This window comes from Erinaceus europaeus, chromosome 1 (genome assembly GCF_950295315.1).
Source record: "Erinaceus europaeus chromosome 1, mEriEur2.1, whole genome shotgun sequence".
Lineage (NCBI taxonomy): Eukaryota > Metazoa > Chordata > Mammalia > Eulipotyphla > Erinaceidae > Erinaceus > Erinaceus europaeus.
The window spans coordinates 19,538,993-19,561,119 of record NC_080162.1 but is presented as its reverse complement, the minus strand read 5'-3'; the positions used below and the strand labels follow the sequence as shown (position 1 = coordinate 19,561,119).

The window sequence follows — 22,127 nt, the reverse complement described above, 5'->3', positions numbered from 1 at the left end:
TGATAACCACCATAGTTCTTACAGAGCACTAGAGTAAGTCCCATCACTGTTTTGTGCTTGCTGGTTCATGAATTTCAGTTCCCTGTATTTCACATGAGTGAAACCATCCAGTAGCTGACATTCGTTTCCTTTCTTACAATTCACTAAGCTTGATTACCTCCAGTTCCATCCATCTTGTCCCAAAGAACATAATATCATATTTTTTTAATTGTAGAATAGTAGTCCAATGATTGTATGTCCATATCTCTTTTATCCAGTTATCTGTTGATGGCATTTGTGAATAAAGCCACTATGAACATAGGTGTGCATGTGTCCTTTGAATTCGTATTTTCGCGTCCTTTGGATATATATCTAGGAGTGGATTGCAGGCTTATAAGTTACTTCCGGTTTTATTTAATGACTTCCCATACTGTTTTTCATAGACTGCACCAATTTTTATTGCTACCAACTACATAACAGAGTTTGTTTTAAACCTCACCTTTGTGTTCTTGTGTATATGTCAACTTAATAACAGTATGGCTCTCTTAAGTATTAAGAAGTAAAATGAAAATAAGAATATTTTGGCTAACTTGTTACTAGGAACATTAGATAGTGTGGTCATGTTTACATAAAGGATCTGGAAAGTCTTTCTTTGATTAAATTAGAAGTGGGGAGTCAGGCAGTAGCGCAGCGGGTTAAGCACAAGAGGCGCAAAATGCAAGGACCAGCGTAAGGATCCTGGTTCCAGTCCCTGGCTCCCCACCTGCAGGGGGTCGCCTCACAAGCGGTGAAGCAGGTCTGCAGGTGTCTCTCTTTCTCTCTCCCTCTCTGTCTTCCCCTCCTCTCTCCATTTCTCTCTGTCCTATTCAACAACGATGACATCAGTTACTACAACAATAAAACAAGGGCAATAAAAGGGAATAAGTAAATATATATATATATTTTTATTTCTTTATTGGGGAATTAATGTTTTACATTCAACAGTAAATACAATAGTTTGTACATGCATAACATTCCCCAGATTCCCATTTAACAATACAACCCCCACTGTGTCATTCATCATCTTTCATGGACCTGTATTCTCCCCACCCACCCACCCACCCACCCCAGAGTCTTACTTTGGTGTAATACTCCAATTCCATTTCAGGTTCGACTTGTGTTTTCTTTTCTAATCTTGTTTTTCAACTTCGGCCTGAGAGTGAGATCATCCCGTATTCATCCTTCTGTTTCTGACTTATTTCACTCAACATGATTTTTTTAAGGTCCATCCAAGATCGGCTGAAAACGGTGAAGTCACCATTTTTTACAGCTGAGTAGTATTCCATTGTGTATATATACCACAACTTGCTCAGCCACTCATCTGTTGTTGGACACCTGGGTTGCTTCCAGGTTTTGGCTATTACAAATTGTGCTGCCAAGAACATATGTGTACACAGATCTTTTTGGATAGGGGAATAAGTAAATATTTTTTAAAAATGAGAAGTGAAAAGTTTTGCTTCTTTATCTTTTTTCTTTTTCTTTCTTTCTTTTTTTTTTTTTCTGGGGCTTGCCTGCACAATGAGTCCACAACTCCTGGTAGCCAGTTTTTCTTTATTTGATAGGGCAGAGAGAAATTGAGAGGGAAGGGGCAGACACATAGGGAGAGAGACAGACACTTTCAATACTTGCTCATTAAGTTTCCCTGCTATAAGTGGGGAGTGGGGGCTCCAGCTCAGGGCCTTGTGCCTGGTAACATGTACTTATGCAGGTGTCACCACCAGGCTCCTTTGTTTCTTTATTTGTCCTGCGTAATAGGCAGGTGGGAAAGAAAAGATTAAAATAAAGTTATGTAATAATAATGAAAATATTTTAAAACAAAAATATTTTTGTATAGTTCTTCAGACTGTATGGTAAAACTCAGTGTTAATGCTTTTAAATAACATGTCATTTTAGACTACAGATATGTATAGAGTTTTTTAAAATGCTAATTCTGGTAATCTTGTGTATTCTCAACAGTAGCTAAAGATATTTCTAATATAATCCCATATCTTCCTATCCTCTGCTTTTTTAGAAAAATTCCTTGCAAAGAAATTTGATATCTTTACAAAGCAGTTTCCTATATATTTGAAACATTATATTAGGAAAAATTCTTAAGATGGGCTGGGAAATGACTAAGGAATTAAAACACATAGCTTCCCATGGTTGAGGCCCTGGGTCTGACCCTGTGGCACCATAGACAGTACCAAGGAAGCTGCGTGGCTGATGGAGCAATCTTTGATCACTTCTCCTTTCTCCACACTCTCTTCCCCTCCTCTTCTCTACAGCAAAACTGTGTAAAATAAAGATTGGGCCAGGGAAGCAGCTCAGCAATATTAAGCAGATAAGAGATGCTGGATTAATTGCCCAGCACTTTATTTTATTTTATTTTTATTTGTTGCCACCAGGGTTATTGCTGCAACTTGGTGTCCGCCTAATGAATCCATTGCTCCCAGCAGCCTGCTTGCTTACTCACTCTCACCTACCTACCTACCCTTCCTCCCTCCCTTCCTTCCTTCCTTCTCTTACTTTGATTAGACAGAGAGAAATTGAGAGGGGAGGGAGGGAAAGAGAGAGAAATAGAGACACATACAATCTTGCTTTGCTACTTGTGTAATTTCTCCCCTACAGGTGGGCACTAGGCGACTTGCACCCCTTGTCCTTGTGCTTGGTAATGTGTACATTCAATCCAGTGTGTCCCCACTGACCACCCCTAGCACTTATTTAAAAAAAAAATTGCTGTTACTGACAGCTCCATCACTCTGGGTTTACTTTCAGATAAGACAGACAGAAAGAGATACTGCAGTACCGAAGCATCTTCCAATATGGTGAGCATCAGGCTTGAATCCAGGTTACTTACAGGGCAAAACTGATGCATTATCCAAGAGAGCTGTTTTGCTGGCTTCCTTTTTTTTTTTTCCCCCATTTATACTTGGGTTATCACTGGGGCTAGGTCCTTGCACAACTTCACTATTCCTGTTCCTCTCCTGCCTTTTTTATTTTGGATAGAGAGTGACATAAAGGTGGGAGAGAGACAGACATCTCTAACACTGCTCCACTACTCGTGAACTTTTTCTCCTGCATGTGGGATCTTGGTGCATGACAACATGTGCACTCACCCAGGTGAATGACCACCTGCCTCGCTCTTCCCCTATTTTTTTTTCTTGAAAATACACTTTTACAAACAGAATAATTGAAAAGATATGCATGTTAGTGAATATGAGGAGACTACCATAAAGATACTGATTTTTTTCAAGTTCATTTACAAATTCATTTTAGAAGTCACATATGCATATACTTTTTTAAAATTATCACATTGGAGGAGCTCTTTGTAGTTTTCGTTGTCCCTCCTCTATTACGGCTTTTGGTGTCTTTGGATAGGTGACAGTAGTGTGGTATTGGGTTATATGCTTTTTTGAGGAAGCACCTTGCTGTTTTCCAAGTGGTCGTAACAATTTACATTTCCTGCTGACAGTTGTATCAGGGCTCCCTTTGAACCACACCCTTTCCAACACATCTTATTGTTGCTTTTGATGTAAGTCATTGTCACCAATGTGAGATGATGGTTCATTATGGTTTTAGTTTTCATTTCCCTGATAATGTGATAATGGCCAACTTTTCATATGCCTATTGCCCATCTATGTGATGTCTTTGGGTTAGTGTTCAGGTCTTCTGCCCATTTTTTGATTGAGTTGTTTTTGTTAATATGTTGTGGATTTGTTATTAAGTTATGAGTTCTTTTTGTGGTTTGGGTATTGATACTTTTATCATACATATGGTGATTAAATATATTCTCCTGTTCGGTAGACTGACTTGTTTCTGTAGAAGTTTTTAAATTTAGTTTAGTCTCAAATGAAAATCTTTGTTTTTATTTCTTTTTTTTTAAATTTCTTTTGCTGAGTTTGGTTTGCAAATTCATCTCTCACACTGATGTCAGATGTCTTCCACCTATGTTATGTTCTATGTACGTTGTGGCTTGGCATGTTACATCTAAGTTGTTTCTTTTTTTTTTTTTTTTCTTTTTTTTTTTTTTTTTTACCAGAGCACTGATCAGCTCTGGCTTATGGTGGTGCAGGGGATTGAACCTGGGACTTTGGAGCCTCAGGCATGAGAGTCTCTTTGCATAACCATCCTGCTATCTACCCTCCACCCATATGTAAGTTTTTTAAATGTATATTTTATTCTATTTTAATCAGAGAGAGAAAGAGGAAGCACACCAGAGCACTATTTAGTTCTGGCTTATAGTGGTATGAGGGATTAAACCTGAGATCTTGAAGCCTCGGGCATGAAAGTCTTAAAACATAATCATTATGCTATCTCCTCCACCCACATATAAGTTCTTAATCTATTTGCATATATCCTTGTCTGTTGGGTTGAGTAATCAAGTTTCAATCTTACAATTGACTGTCCAGTGTCACATCATTTGCTAAGGAGACTTCTTTCTCTGTTGACTGTATGCTTTGGAATCCCTTCTCATAAATTATTTATCAGTAAATGTGTAGGTTTATTTCTGGACTTTAAGTTACATTGTGTCAGTCTGTGTGACTTTTTTTTTTAGCACACACATACAAAATAATTACAATTACTGGGGGCCAGGTGGTGGCGCACCTGGTTAAGTGCACACACTACAGTGCACAAGGACCTGTGTTCAAGCCCCTGGTCCCCACCTGCAGGGGGAAAGCTTCACAAATGGTGGGCAGGGTTGCAGGTGTCTCTCTGTCTCTCTCCATTCTCTGTCTCCCCTTCCCCTCAATTTCTCTCTGTCTTTATCCAATAATAAATAAATAAAGTTTAAAAAATAATTACTGCCACTTTGTAGTATACTAAGGTCAGATAACATGAGGCCTTTATTTTTCTTTATCATCCTCAGATTTGCCATGGCTATTCAAATCTTTTATGATTCTTTATAAACTTTTAGTTGTTTTTTTGTTTGTTTGTTTTAGTTATGTTGCCTTAAATAATTGGAATTGTGGCCAGGGAGATAGTATTATTATGACTCAGGAATCTCAGGTTCACTCCCCAGCACCGCCATAAACCAGAGCTGAGCATGATGGTCATATAAATGACTTCCATGTCTGTGAAGTCCCAGGTTCAGTACCTAGCATCCCCTTAACCCAGAAGTGAGCATTGCTCTGCTAAAAAAAAGGTTTGTAGGAATTACAATTCTGTTTTATTACTTTTGATAAAATGGACACTTTATATTAATTCTCCTTATCCAGGTACATGAATTTGCATTCACATAGCTCTTAATTATATCAAATTCCTTCTTCAATAATTTCTTTTGTGTTTGTAGCTGGGCCCCCCAGATAGCGAGGAGAGAAGGCGAGAGGCATGACTGCATGAAGCTTCCCCTGTTGTCATAGCACTCACATGTTGTACTGAACTCAGCCTTGGGCCACATGCATGGCAAGATATCCATGCTATCTTATGAGCTGTCTCTGGCCCTGAGATTTTTTTCTTTGTTTGTTTTGTTTTGTTTTGTTTATTTGTTGGTTTTTTGTTGTTTGTTTCTGTTTCATTAATTCTGTTCTGATTTTTATTATGGCATTGTTAAAAAATTATGTCTCTTGGGGGCCAGGCAGTAGCGAAGCAAGTTAAATGCATATGGTTTGAAGAACACAGACTGATATAAGGATCTCGGTTCGAGCCCCTGGCTCCTCACCTGCAGGAGGTCACCTTACAAGTGGTGAAGCAGGTCTGCAGGTGTCTCTCTTTCTCTCTCCCTCTCTGTCTTCCCCATTTCTCTCTTTTTTCCCCCCATCTCTCTCAGTTTCTCTGTCCTATCTAACAGCAGCAGCAATAACAATAACAACAAGAGCAACAAAAATGGAAAAATATGGCCTCCAGGAGTAGTGGATTTGTAGTGTGGGCACAGAGCCCCAGTGATAACCCTGGAGGCAAAAAAAAAAAAAAAAAAAAAAATATATATATATATATATCTTTTAACTATTGATGATTTTTTTAGCTGCTTTAGTTATAAGGATAAGTTATTTGTAATTTTCTTGTTTCTTTGTAAACTCATGTATTGCTATTAATTTCCCTCTCATGATAAAACTTTAAAGGAAAATCAGTTTCCTCACATAGTAATGTGTATAAGTACTTAATGCTCTGAAACAGTAAAATAGAATATTCAACCATGAAGAAAAGCTATTGAAAAATGCTAATTGTGTTTGTTTTGAGTTGTTACACATTTCTTTTAAAATATGTAGCCTTGAGTCCAGTTTTGTGTTTTTATCATAAAATTTTAAAGACTACCTTGATTATAGCAACTGTATACTAACAATAGCAGCATTAGTGCACTCTGTTGTTTTTTTGTAAAGCTTTCATGTTAAGAGCATATTTAGCATGAAAATTGAAGATAATCAGTTTTAGATTTTGTGAAATTTCATATATACATATATATATGATTGTGAGTCAACAAGAAACAAATGGTAATAAAAAACTGCAAAAATAATGATCTCAGTAACAACTATAGCTAAATATGATGAGAACATAATTACCTTAAAATATGTAAAATGTTTAGGAATCAATTTAGAGCTCATAGTTAAGTTATTTTAACTCATTTTAGAATCAGCTTTGCCATCTTAAATTGAGATGACAATAGAGAAAAATCTGACTTCATATTAAAAAATAACTTACTTCCTGAAGATCATTTTCTTTTATCAGACTTCCTAATGATGAAGGATTTTTTCTTGTTTTGTTTTGTTTTTGTTTGTTTGTAGGAAGGTGGAGTATTTACTTTCGGAGCTGGAGGGTATGGTCAGTTGGGTCATAACTCTACCAGTCATGAAATAAACCCAAGGAAAGTTTTTGAACTTATGGGAAGCATTGTCACTCAGATTGCTTGTGGAAGGTAAATTGTTAATTATATCAGAGAGTATTTTGATTTCTTTAAAAGTCATTTTGGAATTTTTCATTTTTTAAAACCCCTCTTATGTACTTGAATTCATATGGAATGGGTTCCAAAAGGTCAGACTCCTTACCATCAGTTCTCACAAATTGTACTTCTGGGTGGGATTGACTGGTCACTCAGTTGTAATAACATAACCCTTGTTAGAGTGCCTAGTGCTTAATTATCAACATTAAACTCTTGCTAAAAATCTTTCTCTTGTGGTCCGGGAGGTGGTGCAGTAGAGAAAGTATTGGACTCTCAAGCATGAGGTCCTGAGTTCACTCCCTGGCAGTATAAGCACCAGAGTGAATGTCTGGTTCTTTGTCTCTCCCCCTAACATTCTTCATGAATAAATAAATAAAATCTTAAAAAAAAAATACAATTTTAAAAAAAGGAATCTTTCTCTTAACTAGTGTACAGCAATGCCAACAGCATGGTGGGTAACACTGTAACATTGTAGACTCTTCCAGTTTTATCAGGGTGACATTTGTGAGACATTCTTTTTTGAATAATGCCTAGTCCTGTGATGGTGACACAATCACTTTTCCTGTGCATTTACTTCTATGTGGCTAAAGGAACAACCTCATGTTTTCTAAAAGACCTAAAGAATAAGGGATGTTTATCCTCTTCATTGTTGTTTTTTTTAATTAGCTGAAGGTGGTGAATGCAGGACTTTAAAAATGCATTGTTAAAGGGTCTGGCAGTTAGAGACAGAAATGCATGTAGCAGCCAACTTGCATGTATTTGGTCCAAGGTTCAGTTCTCTCTTAGTTTTGTAAGACATTATTAAATCCTTAATAAAATATTTAAATGATATAAATATATACATACGATGTAATAGTCAAAGTAACACCTGAATGTTCATCCACAGAATTATAAGTAATTTTATAAGTATATACTTGAAAAACATAGAGCTCTGAGACATCATGTTGAAGAACCATATTTACACAGATAACCAGATAAGGAAGATGTTTCTTTAAAAATGTCAACAAAGGTTGAGGGAGATAGCTTAGTGGCTTATACAAAAATTCTCATCCCTGGGGTTAGTGTTCCTGGTTCAACCTGGCATTACCATATGCCAGAGCTGAGTAGTGCTCTGATAAAGATAACTAGATAGAATTAAAAGTCAACATTTGCAGCTAATAGTTGACAAAATCATGCTATATTGTGTAGATACTTACAGTATGTGGTGGAGGAAATTGAGCTAAGTAATCAAAATGAGTTAAGTTTGTACTTAACCCATCAAAAGTAATGATGCTCAGTTCCACACCTCCAACTCCTCCATTTTGTTCCAAATGATACAGTATCATTCTTTTTTATAATTTATTTTATTTGTTCCTTTGAATATATATCCCACAGCTTTATCCAGTCATCTGGCATGTAGGTTGTATATATACTTTGACTATTTTACTTTTTTTTCCACACTTCAACACCAGAAATTCAATTTTCTTTAGTAAAATATATTGTACTATATATAATGCCCATTTCATGGAAATTGACAGTCACATTCATTGTCTTTATGCCCTTCGCTTTCCCCCTTAAGCATGATTCTATTTCTTTATTTTAAACATGTTATGTATTAATGAAAGAGAGGAAGGGGAGCCCAGGAGAGAACACCAGACATCACTCGGTACATGTGCTGCTGGGGATTGAACTCAGTACTTGAGACTCCAGTGCTTTATCCGCTGCGCCACCACCCAGACCACACTTTTTTATTTCTCAACACATTCATTATTACTTTTAAGTCTTTTTTCTCCTACTTGTCATACAAGTGATTTTTTGTTGATACTTTTGACTATTTTAAGTAGTGTAGCTATGAACATAAGAGTTTATATATCCTTTTGAAATAATGCTTTCTATATCTCCTCTTAGTTTTATTTTCACTGATTCCTATCAGTATTGTTTTGCAGTTGCCATTGGATGTCTTCTTTTTGCTTAATTCCTTTTTTTTTTTTTTTTTTTAAATCCTTTTTCACACTTGTGATGCCAGTCCCCATTTGGGTAGTGCGCTTCTTTGCTGTGTGTGTGACCCAGGTTCGGACCTGGTCCCTACCGTATTGAAGAACGTTTTGATGCTGTGGTTTCTTACTCTATCTCTTTCTCATTTTACTCTCTCTTTTCTTTCTTTTTTTAAAATTTATTTTGTTAGATAGGACAGAGAGGAATTGAGAGTAGAGGGAGACAGACACCTACAGCACTGCTTCACTTGTAAAGCTTCCTCCCTGCAAATGGGGACTGGGGCTTTGATCTTGGGTCCTTGTGCATGGCAGGTACTATGTGAGTTCAGCCAAGTGTGCCATTGCATGCACTGTCTTATTCACTCTTTTCTTCTATCCCCCCCCTTCCTTCCTTCCTTTTTTTATTTGATAGGACAGAGAGAACTTGAGAGGGAATGGGGAGAGGGAGAGAGAGAGAGACTGAGGGAGACCTGTAGTACTGTTTCACTACTTGTGTGAAGTTTTCCCCCTGCAGTTGGGCACTCAGGGCTTGAACCTGGGGCCTTGAGTTTTGGTAATGTGTGTGCTTAACTGGGTACACCACCACCTGGTCCCGTCTTGCTTTTTCGATCTGGAAAAAAAAATCAGTTAGAAATGAACAAAAAGAAAGAAAGAAAGAAAGAAAGAACACAACTATTGTAAATAGAATTGCTCTCTTAATTTTGTTTAAAAATCTTAATGATTTTTTTATAAGAGAGATCATAGTACTGTTCAGCTCTGGCATATAATGGTGCTGGGGCTTGACTTTGGGGCTGTCAAACTTACAGATCTACTGAGATTTAATTTCTAGACTAATGTGGTCTAGTCTGAAGAATCCAGTTGTTCTTAAGAAAAATGTTTATGTCATTTGGTGTTCTGTTAGATCTTGTTGGTTTATTATGTCATTTGGTCCTCTTTTTCCCAGATTACTTTCTGTTTGTTTATTTTATTTATTATTGTTGAGAGTGGGGCATTGATATCCCCAACCATTATTAATGAAAGTATTTAATTTTGTCCATTATTGTTCGCACTTAGATGGCTTGATATATGCGGGTAAACATTTCTAACTTACATCAGTGTGTTGGTGCTTTGCTTAACATACGTAATGTTGTTCTTCTATTACATAACCCTTTTCCTTTAAAGTCTGTTTTGTCTGAGCACGCCTCTTTTTTTTTTTTTTTAATGCAATGTCTTTTTCTGGTTTTTTTTTTCCTCAAGATTTTATTAATGAGAAAAATAGGAGAGAGAGAACCAGATATCATTCTGGTACACGTGCTGCCAGGGATTGAACTTGGGATCTCATGCTTGAGAGTCCAATGCTTTATCCATAGAACCCCCCACCCCCCAGTACGCAATGTTTTTTTTTTTTTCTATTTTCCTTTCAACATATTTATGGCTATAGTCTTGAAGTGAATAAATCAATCTATTGTAGATATTACATAGATCTATTATTATTGTTCCTCATGCTGATCTCTGCCTTTTGATTAAACACCTTAACACATCTGGGATGTGCGAACTTCTATGATTTTGTTGTTTGCTTTCTTTTTAAAAAATTTTTTATATGTATTTATTTTCCCTTTTGTTGTTTTTCATTATTATTGTAGTTATTATTGTTGTTATTGATGTCATCGTTGTTAGAACAGAGAGAAATGGAGAGAGGAGGGGAAGACAGAGAGGGGGAGAGAAAGATAGACACCTGCAGACCTGCTTCACCATCTGTGAATCGACTCCCCAGCAGGTGGGGAGCCGGGGGCTCGAACTGGGATCCTTACTCTGGTCCTTGTGCCACGTACACTGAACCCTCTGCGCTACCGCCAGACTCCCTGTTGTTTGCTGTCTATACCTTGTATCTGTTTTGTCTATTTCCTATATTTGGCTTTTTTTTTTGAAGTGTTTTTTTTCCTGTACTATAGCTATTTTTTTTGTGGTTACCAAGTGGTTATATGTAATATCACCAATGTCAACCAATACTAATTGGAATATAAACCTGGTTAACATCAATAACTTATCAAAATGGTTAATTATGGATGCCACAAAGTTATTTATACATTGTCTATTCAAAAATATGTGTTAATACTTTCGTGCAGCAGTTTCTTAAATTGTTTTTTAAAATGTAGAGTTAGAAACCAGAGTTACAATATTATTAGCATTTCTTATAAGATAGGTTTAGTGATAATGAACTCTCCCAGCTTTTGTTAATCTGTGAATGTCTGCAGTTCTCCTTCACTTCTATTGGCTATCAAATTCTTGGCTGACAGTTCTTTCAGTCTTCCTATCTATATTAGCCCCACTTCTACTAACCTCCAAAGCTTCTGAAAAGTGTGCTGACAGTCCTACGGAGGATTCATTTTGTGTCACACATAATTCCCCCTTTTCTGTTTTCAAGTCTCCCTCTGCCTTGCTACAGTTTGAATGTAGTGTGTTTCAGTGCAAGTGTTTTTCATTTCATTGTTTCTTTGAGCTTATTGAGCTTCTTGGATACTTGTTTTTTGTAAGATTTGGATCATTTGGCTACCATTTCTCTCCCTTTGTCTTTTTTTTTATTAATATTTATTTATTCCTTTTTGTTGCCCTTGTTGTTTTATTGTTGTAGTTATTATTGTTATTGATGTCATAGTTGGGTAGGACAGAAAGAAATGGAGAGAGGGGGAGAGAAAGACAGACACCTGTAGACCTGCTTCACCACCTGTGAAGCGACTTCCCTGCAGGTGGGGAGCCGGGGACTTGAACCAGGATCCTTACTCGGGTCCTTGAGCATTGTGCCATGTGCGCTTAACACACTGCACTACTGCCCGGCTTCCCCTTTGTCTCTATCTTTTGTGGTCTGGGAGGTGGCACAGTGGATAAAGCCTTGGACTCTCAAGCATGAAGTCTAGCTTTTAACTTTCTGGGAATCCTACTATACTATACCGATGCTGATTCACTTGCTATCACACAGTTATTTCACTTTTCTTCAATCTTTCTATTTTTTTTTTCTTTTCTGAGACAATAATTAAGGTTTTCATTTGTAACTTTCCCGATTCTGAACATTTTGGGGAAGTCTGATCCCACAGTGCTTTTCTTCATTTTTTGTTCTGTAGTGTCTTGTTTGATCCTACTCTAGCACTTCTAAATGAGCCTGCATAATACATGCAAAGGTCAATTCTTCAGAAAGAAAGGAAACATTTATCACATACATACATACATTTATGTACATTTATGTATCTATATATCTGTCTTCTGGTTGGTACTGGATTACTTGTCCAGCTCTTTCTTATCATAACTTTCAACTGGTGCTCAAATGATTGAGCATTCATGACTGAAGTTCTGTGCTAGAACCTGGTAGGGGAGGGAGAAGCTTCCTTAAATGTCATAGTTGGAGACCACTGTTAATGCTGAATCACCTGAATGATTCATATCCTGGAAACTGCAAAGTATTCCCCTGCAGATCAGGACCTTTTAAATTTTTGTATATTTATTCATGTAAGTTTTATTAACCATGTTTATAAACCTATGTTTTTACAAAACTCACTTAGAATCTTGCATGGATATTTTATGTAGAAATTTTAGAACCATAATGGTTTTCATAATTTATTTTGGAGAGAAAATTTATTTTAGTTATTGTTTTTCTAGCTTTTAAAAGTGTAACTCATTTGGAAGGTAACAGTAGCTCTAAGGTTTCCTATCATTTTACTCTAGGCAGCACACTTCTGCTTTTGTTCCTTCATCAGGACGAATTTATTCTTTTGGACTTGGTGGTAATGGGCAGCTGGGAACTGGCTCAACAAGCAACAGGAAGAGCCCTTTTACTGTGAAGGGAAATTGGTTCCCATATAATGGTCAATACCCAGCAGACAGTGGTAAGTTCTACTCTGTTAAAGCTTTGTACTGCTAACTGTTGCTGTTAAATTATAAAGCTTTCTGGGAGCCAAGTGGTGGCACATCTGGTTGAAAAGCATATGTTACAGTGTGCAAGGACCCAGGTTTGAGCCCCTAGTCCCCATCTGCAGTGGGAAAGTTTTGCAAGTGGTGAAGCAGTGCTGCAGATATCTCCCTGTCTTTCTCCCTCTCTACCGCCTCCTTCCCTTTCGATTTCTGGCTGTCTGTATCCAATAAGTAAATTATAAAGCTTTCTGTGTATACATTATTTTGTGAAAATAGCAAGGTGAAAGTACAATGTACGTAGTATTTTAGTTTATGTGCAGTGTTTTTTATTTATAAAACATTTATTTTTTATTATATTTATATTTTATTATTTATTATATTTTATATATTGTATTTATATTGTTTATATTTTATTTATTTATTTTATTTCTAAAACATGCATATATTTGGTCATTCAGACAAGCTGTCCCCCTTAAAATTTCCCAAGTTATCAGAATGATAATGGAGTTATCTCTTTGTTATATTTGGTCTCTTGTTTTTAATTCCTGAGAAAGATCCTAAGCCATAAAAGTTTAAGTGGAATTGTCTCGTTATTCTTTGGGGCGTATGTAAATAAATGTAACTTTTGGGAAAGATGTAATGATGGGGACTGGTTGCTAGTGAAACCAACATAAAAAAATAGGGATAGAATTTCAGTGCTCCCATTTTGCCCTATTGATAGGGAGAGAAGAGAGCTTAGAGGTAACGTTCAGTTGCAAATGGACAGTGATTTAGCTAATCAAACGTAAGTGATGAATCCTTGCTGAAAGACCCCACAGGAAAGAGGCAGTGTATATAGTGCATCAAGTCAGACAGCATCTGGGTTGGTGAGCTTATGAATATTTGGAAGAAAGAGCACCCTTGGGGATTGTGTGGTGGTGCCAAGGCCTGTCTCCATGCCTTGTCTTACATGTCTCTTCCACCTGCTTATCCCTAAGTAATCTTTTGTAATCAATCAATGATCTACTGAGTTAACGGTTTTTTGCTCTAGCAAATTAGTTAAACCTGTGGAGCAGTTGATTTACTACATTCTACATTCTCTCATCTGTAACTAAGGTTTTGACAAGACCCTAAAGGTAACAACCTAAGCTTGCAGCTGGTGTTAAAGTGGAGGCTAGTCTTGGAACACATGGGATGGGATAGGATGGGATGGGATGCTGCCTCTGGCTAGATTGTATCAATATTGAGCTAAAAGTATCAGAAAGCCTCCATATTCATGTTGGAGTTGGACCTAAGAACTTTATACTATGTGCATAAGAGGACTCAAGATAGATACAGTATTAAAAGTGGTTTGGGAGTGTGGGTATGGGAACTGGGTTGTTCTTGGATATTGATGGGAAGGAAATGTGTTTGCTTTTTTTTAAGAGTGAGGTAAAATAATAAGCAGGTGAGGGTATCTAGGTCTAAGTAGAAAATATTTGATTAAGTACTTTATGGTGTCCTTTTTAGGTTCCTACTTGCTTGCTGCATTTAGTGAGCCACTGTAGACTGTTGCACCCTTTTACTTTAAGGTATATATTTTCTCCTAACTTAAGGATACATGTGCACATGTGCCCTACCCCATGGGTCCTGGTCTATATCTAGGTTCTGTAATTTTGTTAGGAAGTGCACCACCTGAAATGGAACAAAGGAGTCCTTTGGGCTAGGAAAGGTCTCACTGGGCTATTGGAGCTGGAGGGTTGACATCCCAGGCCTGGCGACTCTTAGACACAGTCCAAAGTGAAACATGTTGAGTTGGCACTGGCTGCATTGATTTGGTTGAGATCGGCAGATGCTGTAGCAAATGGTATAAATCAAGAGAAGGATGAAAGAAAATGAGCAAAGCCCCAAAGGTTCCAGGACTGGGAGAAATATGTATATTAAAGGGAATGAGGAAGGTTCCTTGCTGTCTTAGAGTTTCAGAAGGCAATAGATTATTATTATTATAACCAAGTTATTTGGGAACTTTGTTTACTTTGAAAATCCCATGGTTAGGATGTGCTGCGCCATACAAGACCATACAATTATGTTGAATTGTAGTAAAATGTGCATAGCAATTTTTCTAAAGGTGACTGCTACTCTTGTTTCTTTTTCCTCCTTATTATTTTGTTGTCTCCAGAGCTTCACTGCTCTTGGCTGACTTTTTTGTTTGTTTTCAGCTTGAAAAAGTGAGAGGCAGAGAGAGGGGGAGGAAGCCACAGCATTGAAGTGTAGGGATCTGACCCAAACCTGAGTTATACACATGGCAAAACACTGTACTCTCCAAGCTTTTGCCTGCCCTTGACCAGTGTTTCAGTGCATGGTTCAGCAGTGCCAAGTACGTTTATATTGTTGTGCAAGCAAAGCTCAGAACTTTTCATACTGCAGTATCGAAACTTTGTATTTATGAAATAACTATTACTCTCCTTAGCTGGCAGCCACCATTCTTCATTCTGACTCTGTAACTGTGACTTCTGTCTAGCTACCTAACTTAAATGGAACCATTCAGTACATCTTTTGTGATTTACTTATTTCATAAATTTAACATTATGTCTTTAAGGTATATCCAAGTTGCTGCATGTTTCAAAATTCCCCTAGCCCCATACTCCCCCCTCCCCTTTAGCACACTGAGGCTTTGAGTGTGAATTTTTCCACTGTTTCTGATAGACTTTTTGTTGTTGTTAATAGTTTGTTACTTTTTTGTACCCATGCTCTTGATTGCTAAATGTAGTAATTTGATCAAATGCTGAATACATGTCATTTAAAAAAATAAACAAAAAAAAGTTTGTTACAGATGCAGATGGGAAGTGTTCGGTGTGAGTAAGATAGTATGAGAGCAAAAGCAATAACACTGAGAAGAAATACACCTTAGGGCAGAATTGATTTTTTCCAGACTTCCTTTAGCATATCTAAACAATTTCTCAGAATTATTTCCCTTCTTTATTTACATCTGATTTTGTTTCAGATTTTTCTATGAGTTGTGATACTAGAGCCTATTGGGACTTAGTGACTAGGTTATTCTTTTCAGTTTCTTTCTTAACATTTTATTTGTTTTTTTGGGGGGGGAGTGATGATTTACAAGTCTGTTGCTTTCACATGCGTACAATTATTTATCTCCCCTGGATACCTATCAGCACACCACATTCTCCACCAACTTGTCAGCGTCTTATTTGACCATAGGACACTATGTTCTTGACTGATAGTCTACTTCACTGGTAAGTTATATGCTTTGTATGTGTGAGACCTTTGGTTTGAGCCCTGGTGTCAAAACAAAACAAAACAAAAAGCTAAATAAAGGCAGAGTGCTCTTTTTCAGATTTAATTTTCTTCTTAACTGTCTTATATACATTTCATTCCATTTTTACATGACTTTCAGTTTAAACTGAAAGTATGTTGAGGTAATGGAAATACGGACTAGGTAACACAATTATATTTGTGTGTAAGCCAAAAGAAATACTTGTAAAGTTACCAAGTGCTGCCTATGTTTGTGGAATTACTTAATGTTCATCACTTGGTCAGTTTCACCACCATAGCAGTTAGAATACTTCAAGTCATTTTATGTCACAGATTCTGTAACTCAGAATTTAAGATTAAGAAAGAGCCTCATCATGTATTTGATGTTTTGAACTGTCTGTAAGTCTTAATTTTTTTTTTTTTATTACAGGTTCTGAAGAATATTTCTGTGTAAAAAGAATTTTCTCAGGTGGTGATCAGAGTTTTTCACATTATTCTAATCTCCAGGTAATAGTCATTTAATATAATTACTAACTTAAATATTTTTGAGGAATTTTAATAAAAAATCTGTTTTATTATTCTTCATGTCATAAAGTAATCCCTTGAATTTTTCAAGTCTACAAAATAAGTTTTCTTGGTGTATTACACCAAAGTAAGTCTCGGGTGGGTGAGGGGGAGAGTACAGGTCCTGGAAAAGGATGACAGAGGACCTAGTGGGAGTTGTATTGTTATGTAGAAAACTGAGAAATGTTATGCATGTACAAACTATTGTATTTACTGTCAAATGTAAAACATTAATCCCCCCATAAATGGAAAAAAATAAGTTTTCTCTGACCCATTGGTTAACTATTTTGTAGAGGTTTATTTCTATTAAAATAGCACATGGTAGGAGTCGGGTGGTAGTGCAACGGGTTAAGCACACATGGTACAAAGCACAAGGATCCCGGTTCAAGCCCATGGCTCCCCACCTGCAGGGGAGTCACTTCACAAGCGGTGAAGCAGGTCTGCAGGTGTCTATCTTTCTCTCCCCTTCTCTGTCTTACCCTCCTCTCTCCATTTCTCTCTCTCCTATCGAACAGTGACATCAATAATAACTACAACAATAAAACAAGGGCAACAAAAGGAAATAAACATTAAAAAAAACCAAAATAGCACATGGTATGGGGATATAACTTACCTAGTAAAACACACACTGGTTCTAAGAACTTGGACTTGAGTCCCCAGCACCACATAGGAGCACTGTACCGAGCAAAGGAGGAAGTTGACTGAGTGCAAAAAGACTAAACAACCGGGCAGGGTCTGGGTAGGTGGCTCAGCTTGGATCTCTGGCACCATATCATGGATGTGGAGAAGACAAAACAAATAAAGACCTTCATGACTAGTGGAGCAGGGCTTTAGTGCAGCCTGTTAAAGCAGCCAAAGACAGAAAGAGTGGAGTTGTGTCCTGGTTTGTTATATATGAGTTTTCATCTGAAAACCCTGCTTTTTTCAAACTTTAGAATTGTGGGCCACCAGATGACTTTAGATATCCTGATCCTTCAAAGCAAATCTGGACCCTGAATGAAGCTCTAATTCAAAAATGGCTGAGCTACCCCTCTGGAAGATTTCCTGTGGAGATAGCCAAGTAAGAAAAGCATTTACCTATACAAATAAAATCTCTCAACTCTGGTATAATATTCTGTATTCAGAAGTTTTTATTCAAATACCATTGAATACCACTGAATAATACATTACAGAAGCTTAAATGTCTATAATAACATTTTGAGAGATATAATATTTAAATTTATGTAAATGGATAGTTTACGTTATAGGTGACTCTGATAGAAAGGAACTTAGATGTGCTCTGTGTCTCTCTCATTCTCTTTCTCATTAAATATGTTGAAAGCAAATATATTAAATTTATATGTAGCTACTTTAAGATTAAGCTTGAAATACTACATTGCTTCTAACTTCATAGCAGTCACTTTAACTTTTATGCTCACTGGAAGATTTGTGTATTCTTTCTTTCTTGATTATTTTATGGATAGCTTGACTTGCATTATACTTAGGGTTCTTAAGTGGTGTTGGCAGTGTTGATTTTGGGAAAGAGCTATATTTGTTAAGTGTTGGTTTGTTTTAAGATTTGTTTGTTTACTTATTTTTCTGTGAGGGAACCAAAATAATCATAGACTCTTTGTCAGTACAATTAGCATAAATGCCTTGAATAATTTGAAAACATCTACACTTAAAACTTTTGGTTGCCTCACCAAAAAAAAAAAAGATTTATTTAATGAGAAAGAACCAGATCATCACACTCACATATGTGATGCCAGGGATTAATTTCAGGATGTCACAGTTGCTAGCCCTTCATTTCTGCAATTGTGCCATCTCCCAGCCTGCTGCATTTTCATTCCAAATTGTCTTCCCAAATTAAAATTTTTTCTTAAAACTCAATGAGGATACTTGGAATGGAAAAACAAAAATCGAAATGATCATGTTTATCATGCACCAGCTTTTATTCCTGAGGTTCTTAGGTCCCAGGTTCAGTCCCTGGCACCATCATAAGCCAGAGCTGAGCAGGGCTCTAGTAAAACAAAAAAATTTTGAAGAGTATCCAATTTATTCAGTGATTGCAGAATATGCAAATACTGCTTGAGAGTGTCTAGGGTAAACAATAGTAACTTTTATCAAATTGAAGCCAGAAAGGTGACTCAGAAAGCAGAGTTCGTAGTTTGCATGTGTGAGGCCCTGCATTCAGTCCCTGTCACCATATATGACAGAGCAGTACTCTGGTCCTCTTATAAAACAAGTGTCAGTCTTTAGTAATTTAGAGATTTCTGAGTATTGTTTAGCGGCATTATCTAGCATTAAATATGAAGTAAAATATTGACTTACTAAAAGTAAAGACAAACAGATTTTGTGACTAGGGATTTTTAAATTTCTTTCTAGTGAAATAGATGGGACATTTTCATCTTCTGGCTGCCTAAATGGAAGTTTTTTAGCTATCAGGTAAGTGACAGTTCTTTGTCACGCAGAACTTTCTACATTTATCATATTACATAAGTGAAATGATTTTTAAATGCTATTATTTCCTTTTTCTCTCTTTTCAAAGCAATGATGATCACTATAGGACAGGCTCCAAATTTTCAGGGGTTGATATGAATGCTGCTAGGCTATTATTCCACAAACTTATACAACCTGATCATCCTCAAATATCTCAGCAGGTTTGTCATTAAAGAATTTTGTATTTTTATTAAATAGCCTATTGGGTTTTTTTTCCATATTAGTTCATATGCTTACAACTTAATTAACTGTATAATTTCATTATGACATGCTTTGTATGATTTTATTAAATATGCTAGTTTAAGACCTACAACAAGGTTTTATTTTAAAATGTAATTTATTGTCAGAAATCTGCAAATATTTCAAGATCTTAGGAGCAAGGCCTTAGTTACTTAACATTACTGTTGGTTATGTTTTAATAGCTATCAAGGTTAAATTTCAACAGTCTTGAATACAAAATTTAAAAAAATTTTCCAGCAACGCCTTTGTATCAATTTTTACCATGTCTGAAGCATTCTTTGATTATAAGGCCATGTCTTGTTTCATTTTTTTCTTCACCAAACTTTTACTGAAGTGGGTTTTAATTTTGTCAAAATATAGGTGGCGGCTAGTTTGGAAAAGAATCTTATTCCTAAACTGACTAGCTCCTTACCTGATGTTGAAGCACTGAGGTTTTATCTTACTCTACCAGAATGTCCACTGATGAGTGATTCCAATAATTTTACAACAATAGCGATTCCCTTTGGTACAGCTCTTGTGAACCTAGAAAAGGCACCCCTGAAAGTTCTTGGTAAGAATTTTAATACCTTTTCCTTTTGATACTGTTTCCCTTGAAATTAAAATCCTCATAAGAATAATGAACCCACCTTCTCTGGCCCATCTTGGATGGAGCTAGAAGAAATTATGTTAAGTGAGGTAAGTCAGAAAGACAAAGAAGAGTATGGGATGATCCCACTCATCAACAGAAGTAAGTTGAGAAAGAAGAACAGAAAAGGGAAAATCAAAGCAGGACCTTACTGAGTTTGGAGTATGGCACCAAAGTAAAAATCTCCGGGGGGAGGGACACACACACACACACACACACACACACACACACACACACACACCTTTGGTGGTGGGAATGATGTTAATATACACCCCTATTAACTTACAGTCTCACAAATCACTACTTAATTAATATGAGTTTTTTTTTAAATCCTCATAAGTTTTGCTTGCTTGTTTGCTGCTTAATTTTTGCCACCTTGAACTTTTTTTCTCTAATCATCTGTTGCTAGATGTTGGAGGCAGAGCACGTTAATGTTCTAATAAAGCAGTGGCAGAGGCAGTGTCAGGAAAGACAACTCTTTGTAATATTTTCCTCCTTCACTCCCTCTAGAATCATCTTACTATTAACGAAGAACAATTAAAATTGATTAAACATAGATTTTAACTCCTCCCTGAACTCTGTTCTTTGCTGATCCATCATTTGTTAATTTTCGATGTTTGACTTCATTTTTCTACATGTAGATAGCATTCTAATGCTCATGTGAGCTTACAGTTCTGTTTCTATTTGCTATTGGGTTTTGATGTAAACTTTCTTCACCTTAATTTTTTTAATTACATAAATTTCATCTCTTCAGCCTTTATGGTTCACTTGCTAAGTTTGGCCCTGCACTTTACCTTGTAATGATATTTATTACATACATTAAGCTGTAATAAAACCAGTTAGAAGTTTTAGGGCTGAGGGTGTGTGGAAGAACAAACAAGGGATTCTGTCCTTGGGGATCTGAGGAAAGTAACTGGAAATAGGAGAGTGAAGCTGGGATGCACAAAAAAAAGAATGAAAGATACCACAGCACCGAAGTTTCCTACAGTGAGGTAGGGGCTGGACTTGAACCTGGTCACGCACATGACAAAATAGCATGGTGTCCAAGTGAGGTATTTCACTGACCTACAAACATTTTTATAACTGATTTTCATTTTGGGCATAATGGTGAGGTTTTAACATAATTTAGAAAACTAAAACTATAAATGCAGTTGTCCTTTATTTTGGTTGTGGAAGTTTTTAGAATATTATTTATTCTTTAGCTTTTAGGTGAAGTGTGGAGACTATACACCCTCTCTTGAAATGTAACAGAAATAATTGTGTTATATATGTGTTTTTTTGAAACTCCCCAAGGATTTAGATTCATTGCTATAGAAACAAAAATCAGTATGATTTGGAAAAGTTATAATATTTTAAAAGTTTATTTTATTTTTATGTTCACCCTCTAACAACAGAAAACTGGTGGTCAGTTCTTGAACCTCCACTATTCCTCAAGATAGTAGAACTTTTTAAGGAAGTTGTGGTACATCTTTTGAAACTCTACAAGATCGGCATTCCCCCTTCTGAAAGAAGAATTTTCAACAGTTTTCTTCATACTGCATTAAAGGTTTTAGAAATATTACATAGGGTATGTCCAGTAGTTCCTTTATATTTCTATTTTAACTAACAAATCATGTTTATTTTAACATTAATTTATTATAGACTTAGTTTGGCATAAGCAATACATATCACAGGGGGCCAGGCAGTGGTGCACTGGGTTAAAATGCACATAAGAAGTGCAGGGCGCCATGCAAGGATCCCATTTCAAGCCCCCACTCCCCACCTGTGGGCTGGGGGGGTTGCTTCACAAGTGGTGAAGTAGGTCTGCAGGTGTGTGTGTCTCTCTCTCTATATCTCTCCCTCACCTCTCAATTTCTCTCTGCCCTATCCAGTACAAAAAAGAAAGAAAGAAAAATGTCCTCCAGGACAGTGGATTTGTAGTGCTGGCACTTAGCCCCAGTGATAACCTGAGAGGCAAAAAAAAAAAAAAAAAAAAAATTAAAAAAATTAGAAAACAGTGCCATAGAACTTTGGAAAAACCATTTGAAATTTCCTTTAAGAGATCATGTATTTGTATTTTAGAGCTTTAGTTTCACTTTGTTAGGCATAACTTTCTTCTAATTTATTATCTTTGTTTATTCGATACAGACAGAAATCAAGGGGAAGGGGGTGATAGAAAAGGAGAGAGACTCTTGCAGCCCTTGTCTCACCACTCGCAAAGCTTTCTCCCTGCAGGTGGGGACTGGGAGCTCGAACCTGGGTCCTTGCGCACTGTAACGTGTGT

At 36.6% G+C, this 22,127-nt stretch overlaps 1 protein-coding gene across 9 annotated transcripts in view; it reads left to right on the top strand.

Annotated features, from left to right (window-relative positions):
• The window catches only part of HERC4 (HECT and RLD domain containing E3 ubiquitin protein ligase 4), a 117,369-nt gene that overhangs the window by 42,492 nt on the left and 52,750 nt on the right, over window positions 1-22,127 (top strand). For all 9 annotated transcript variants that reach the window (XM_060194275.1, XM_060194059.1, XM_060194342.1 and 6 more), the window contains 8 exons: window positions 6,717-6,847; window positions 12,541-12,701; window positions 16,388-16,464; window positions 17,457-17,581; window positions 18,886-18,945; window positions 19,049-19,160; window positions 19,600-19,789; window positions 21,259-21,431. In XM_060194275.1, coding sequence (XP_060050258.1) covers window positions 6,717-6,847; window positions 12,541-12,701; window positions 16,388-16,464; window positions 17,457-17,581; window positions 18,886-18,945; window positions 19,049-19,160; window positions 19,600-19,789; window positions 21,259-21,431 — 1,029 coding nt within the window. The remainder of the gene's footprint in view (window positions 1-6,716; window positions 6,848-12,540; window positions 12,702-16,387; window positions 16,465-17,456; window positions 17,582-18,885; window positions 18,946-19,048; window positions 19,161-19,599; window positions 19,790-21,258; window positions 21,432-22,127) is intronic.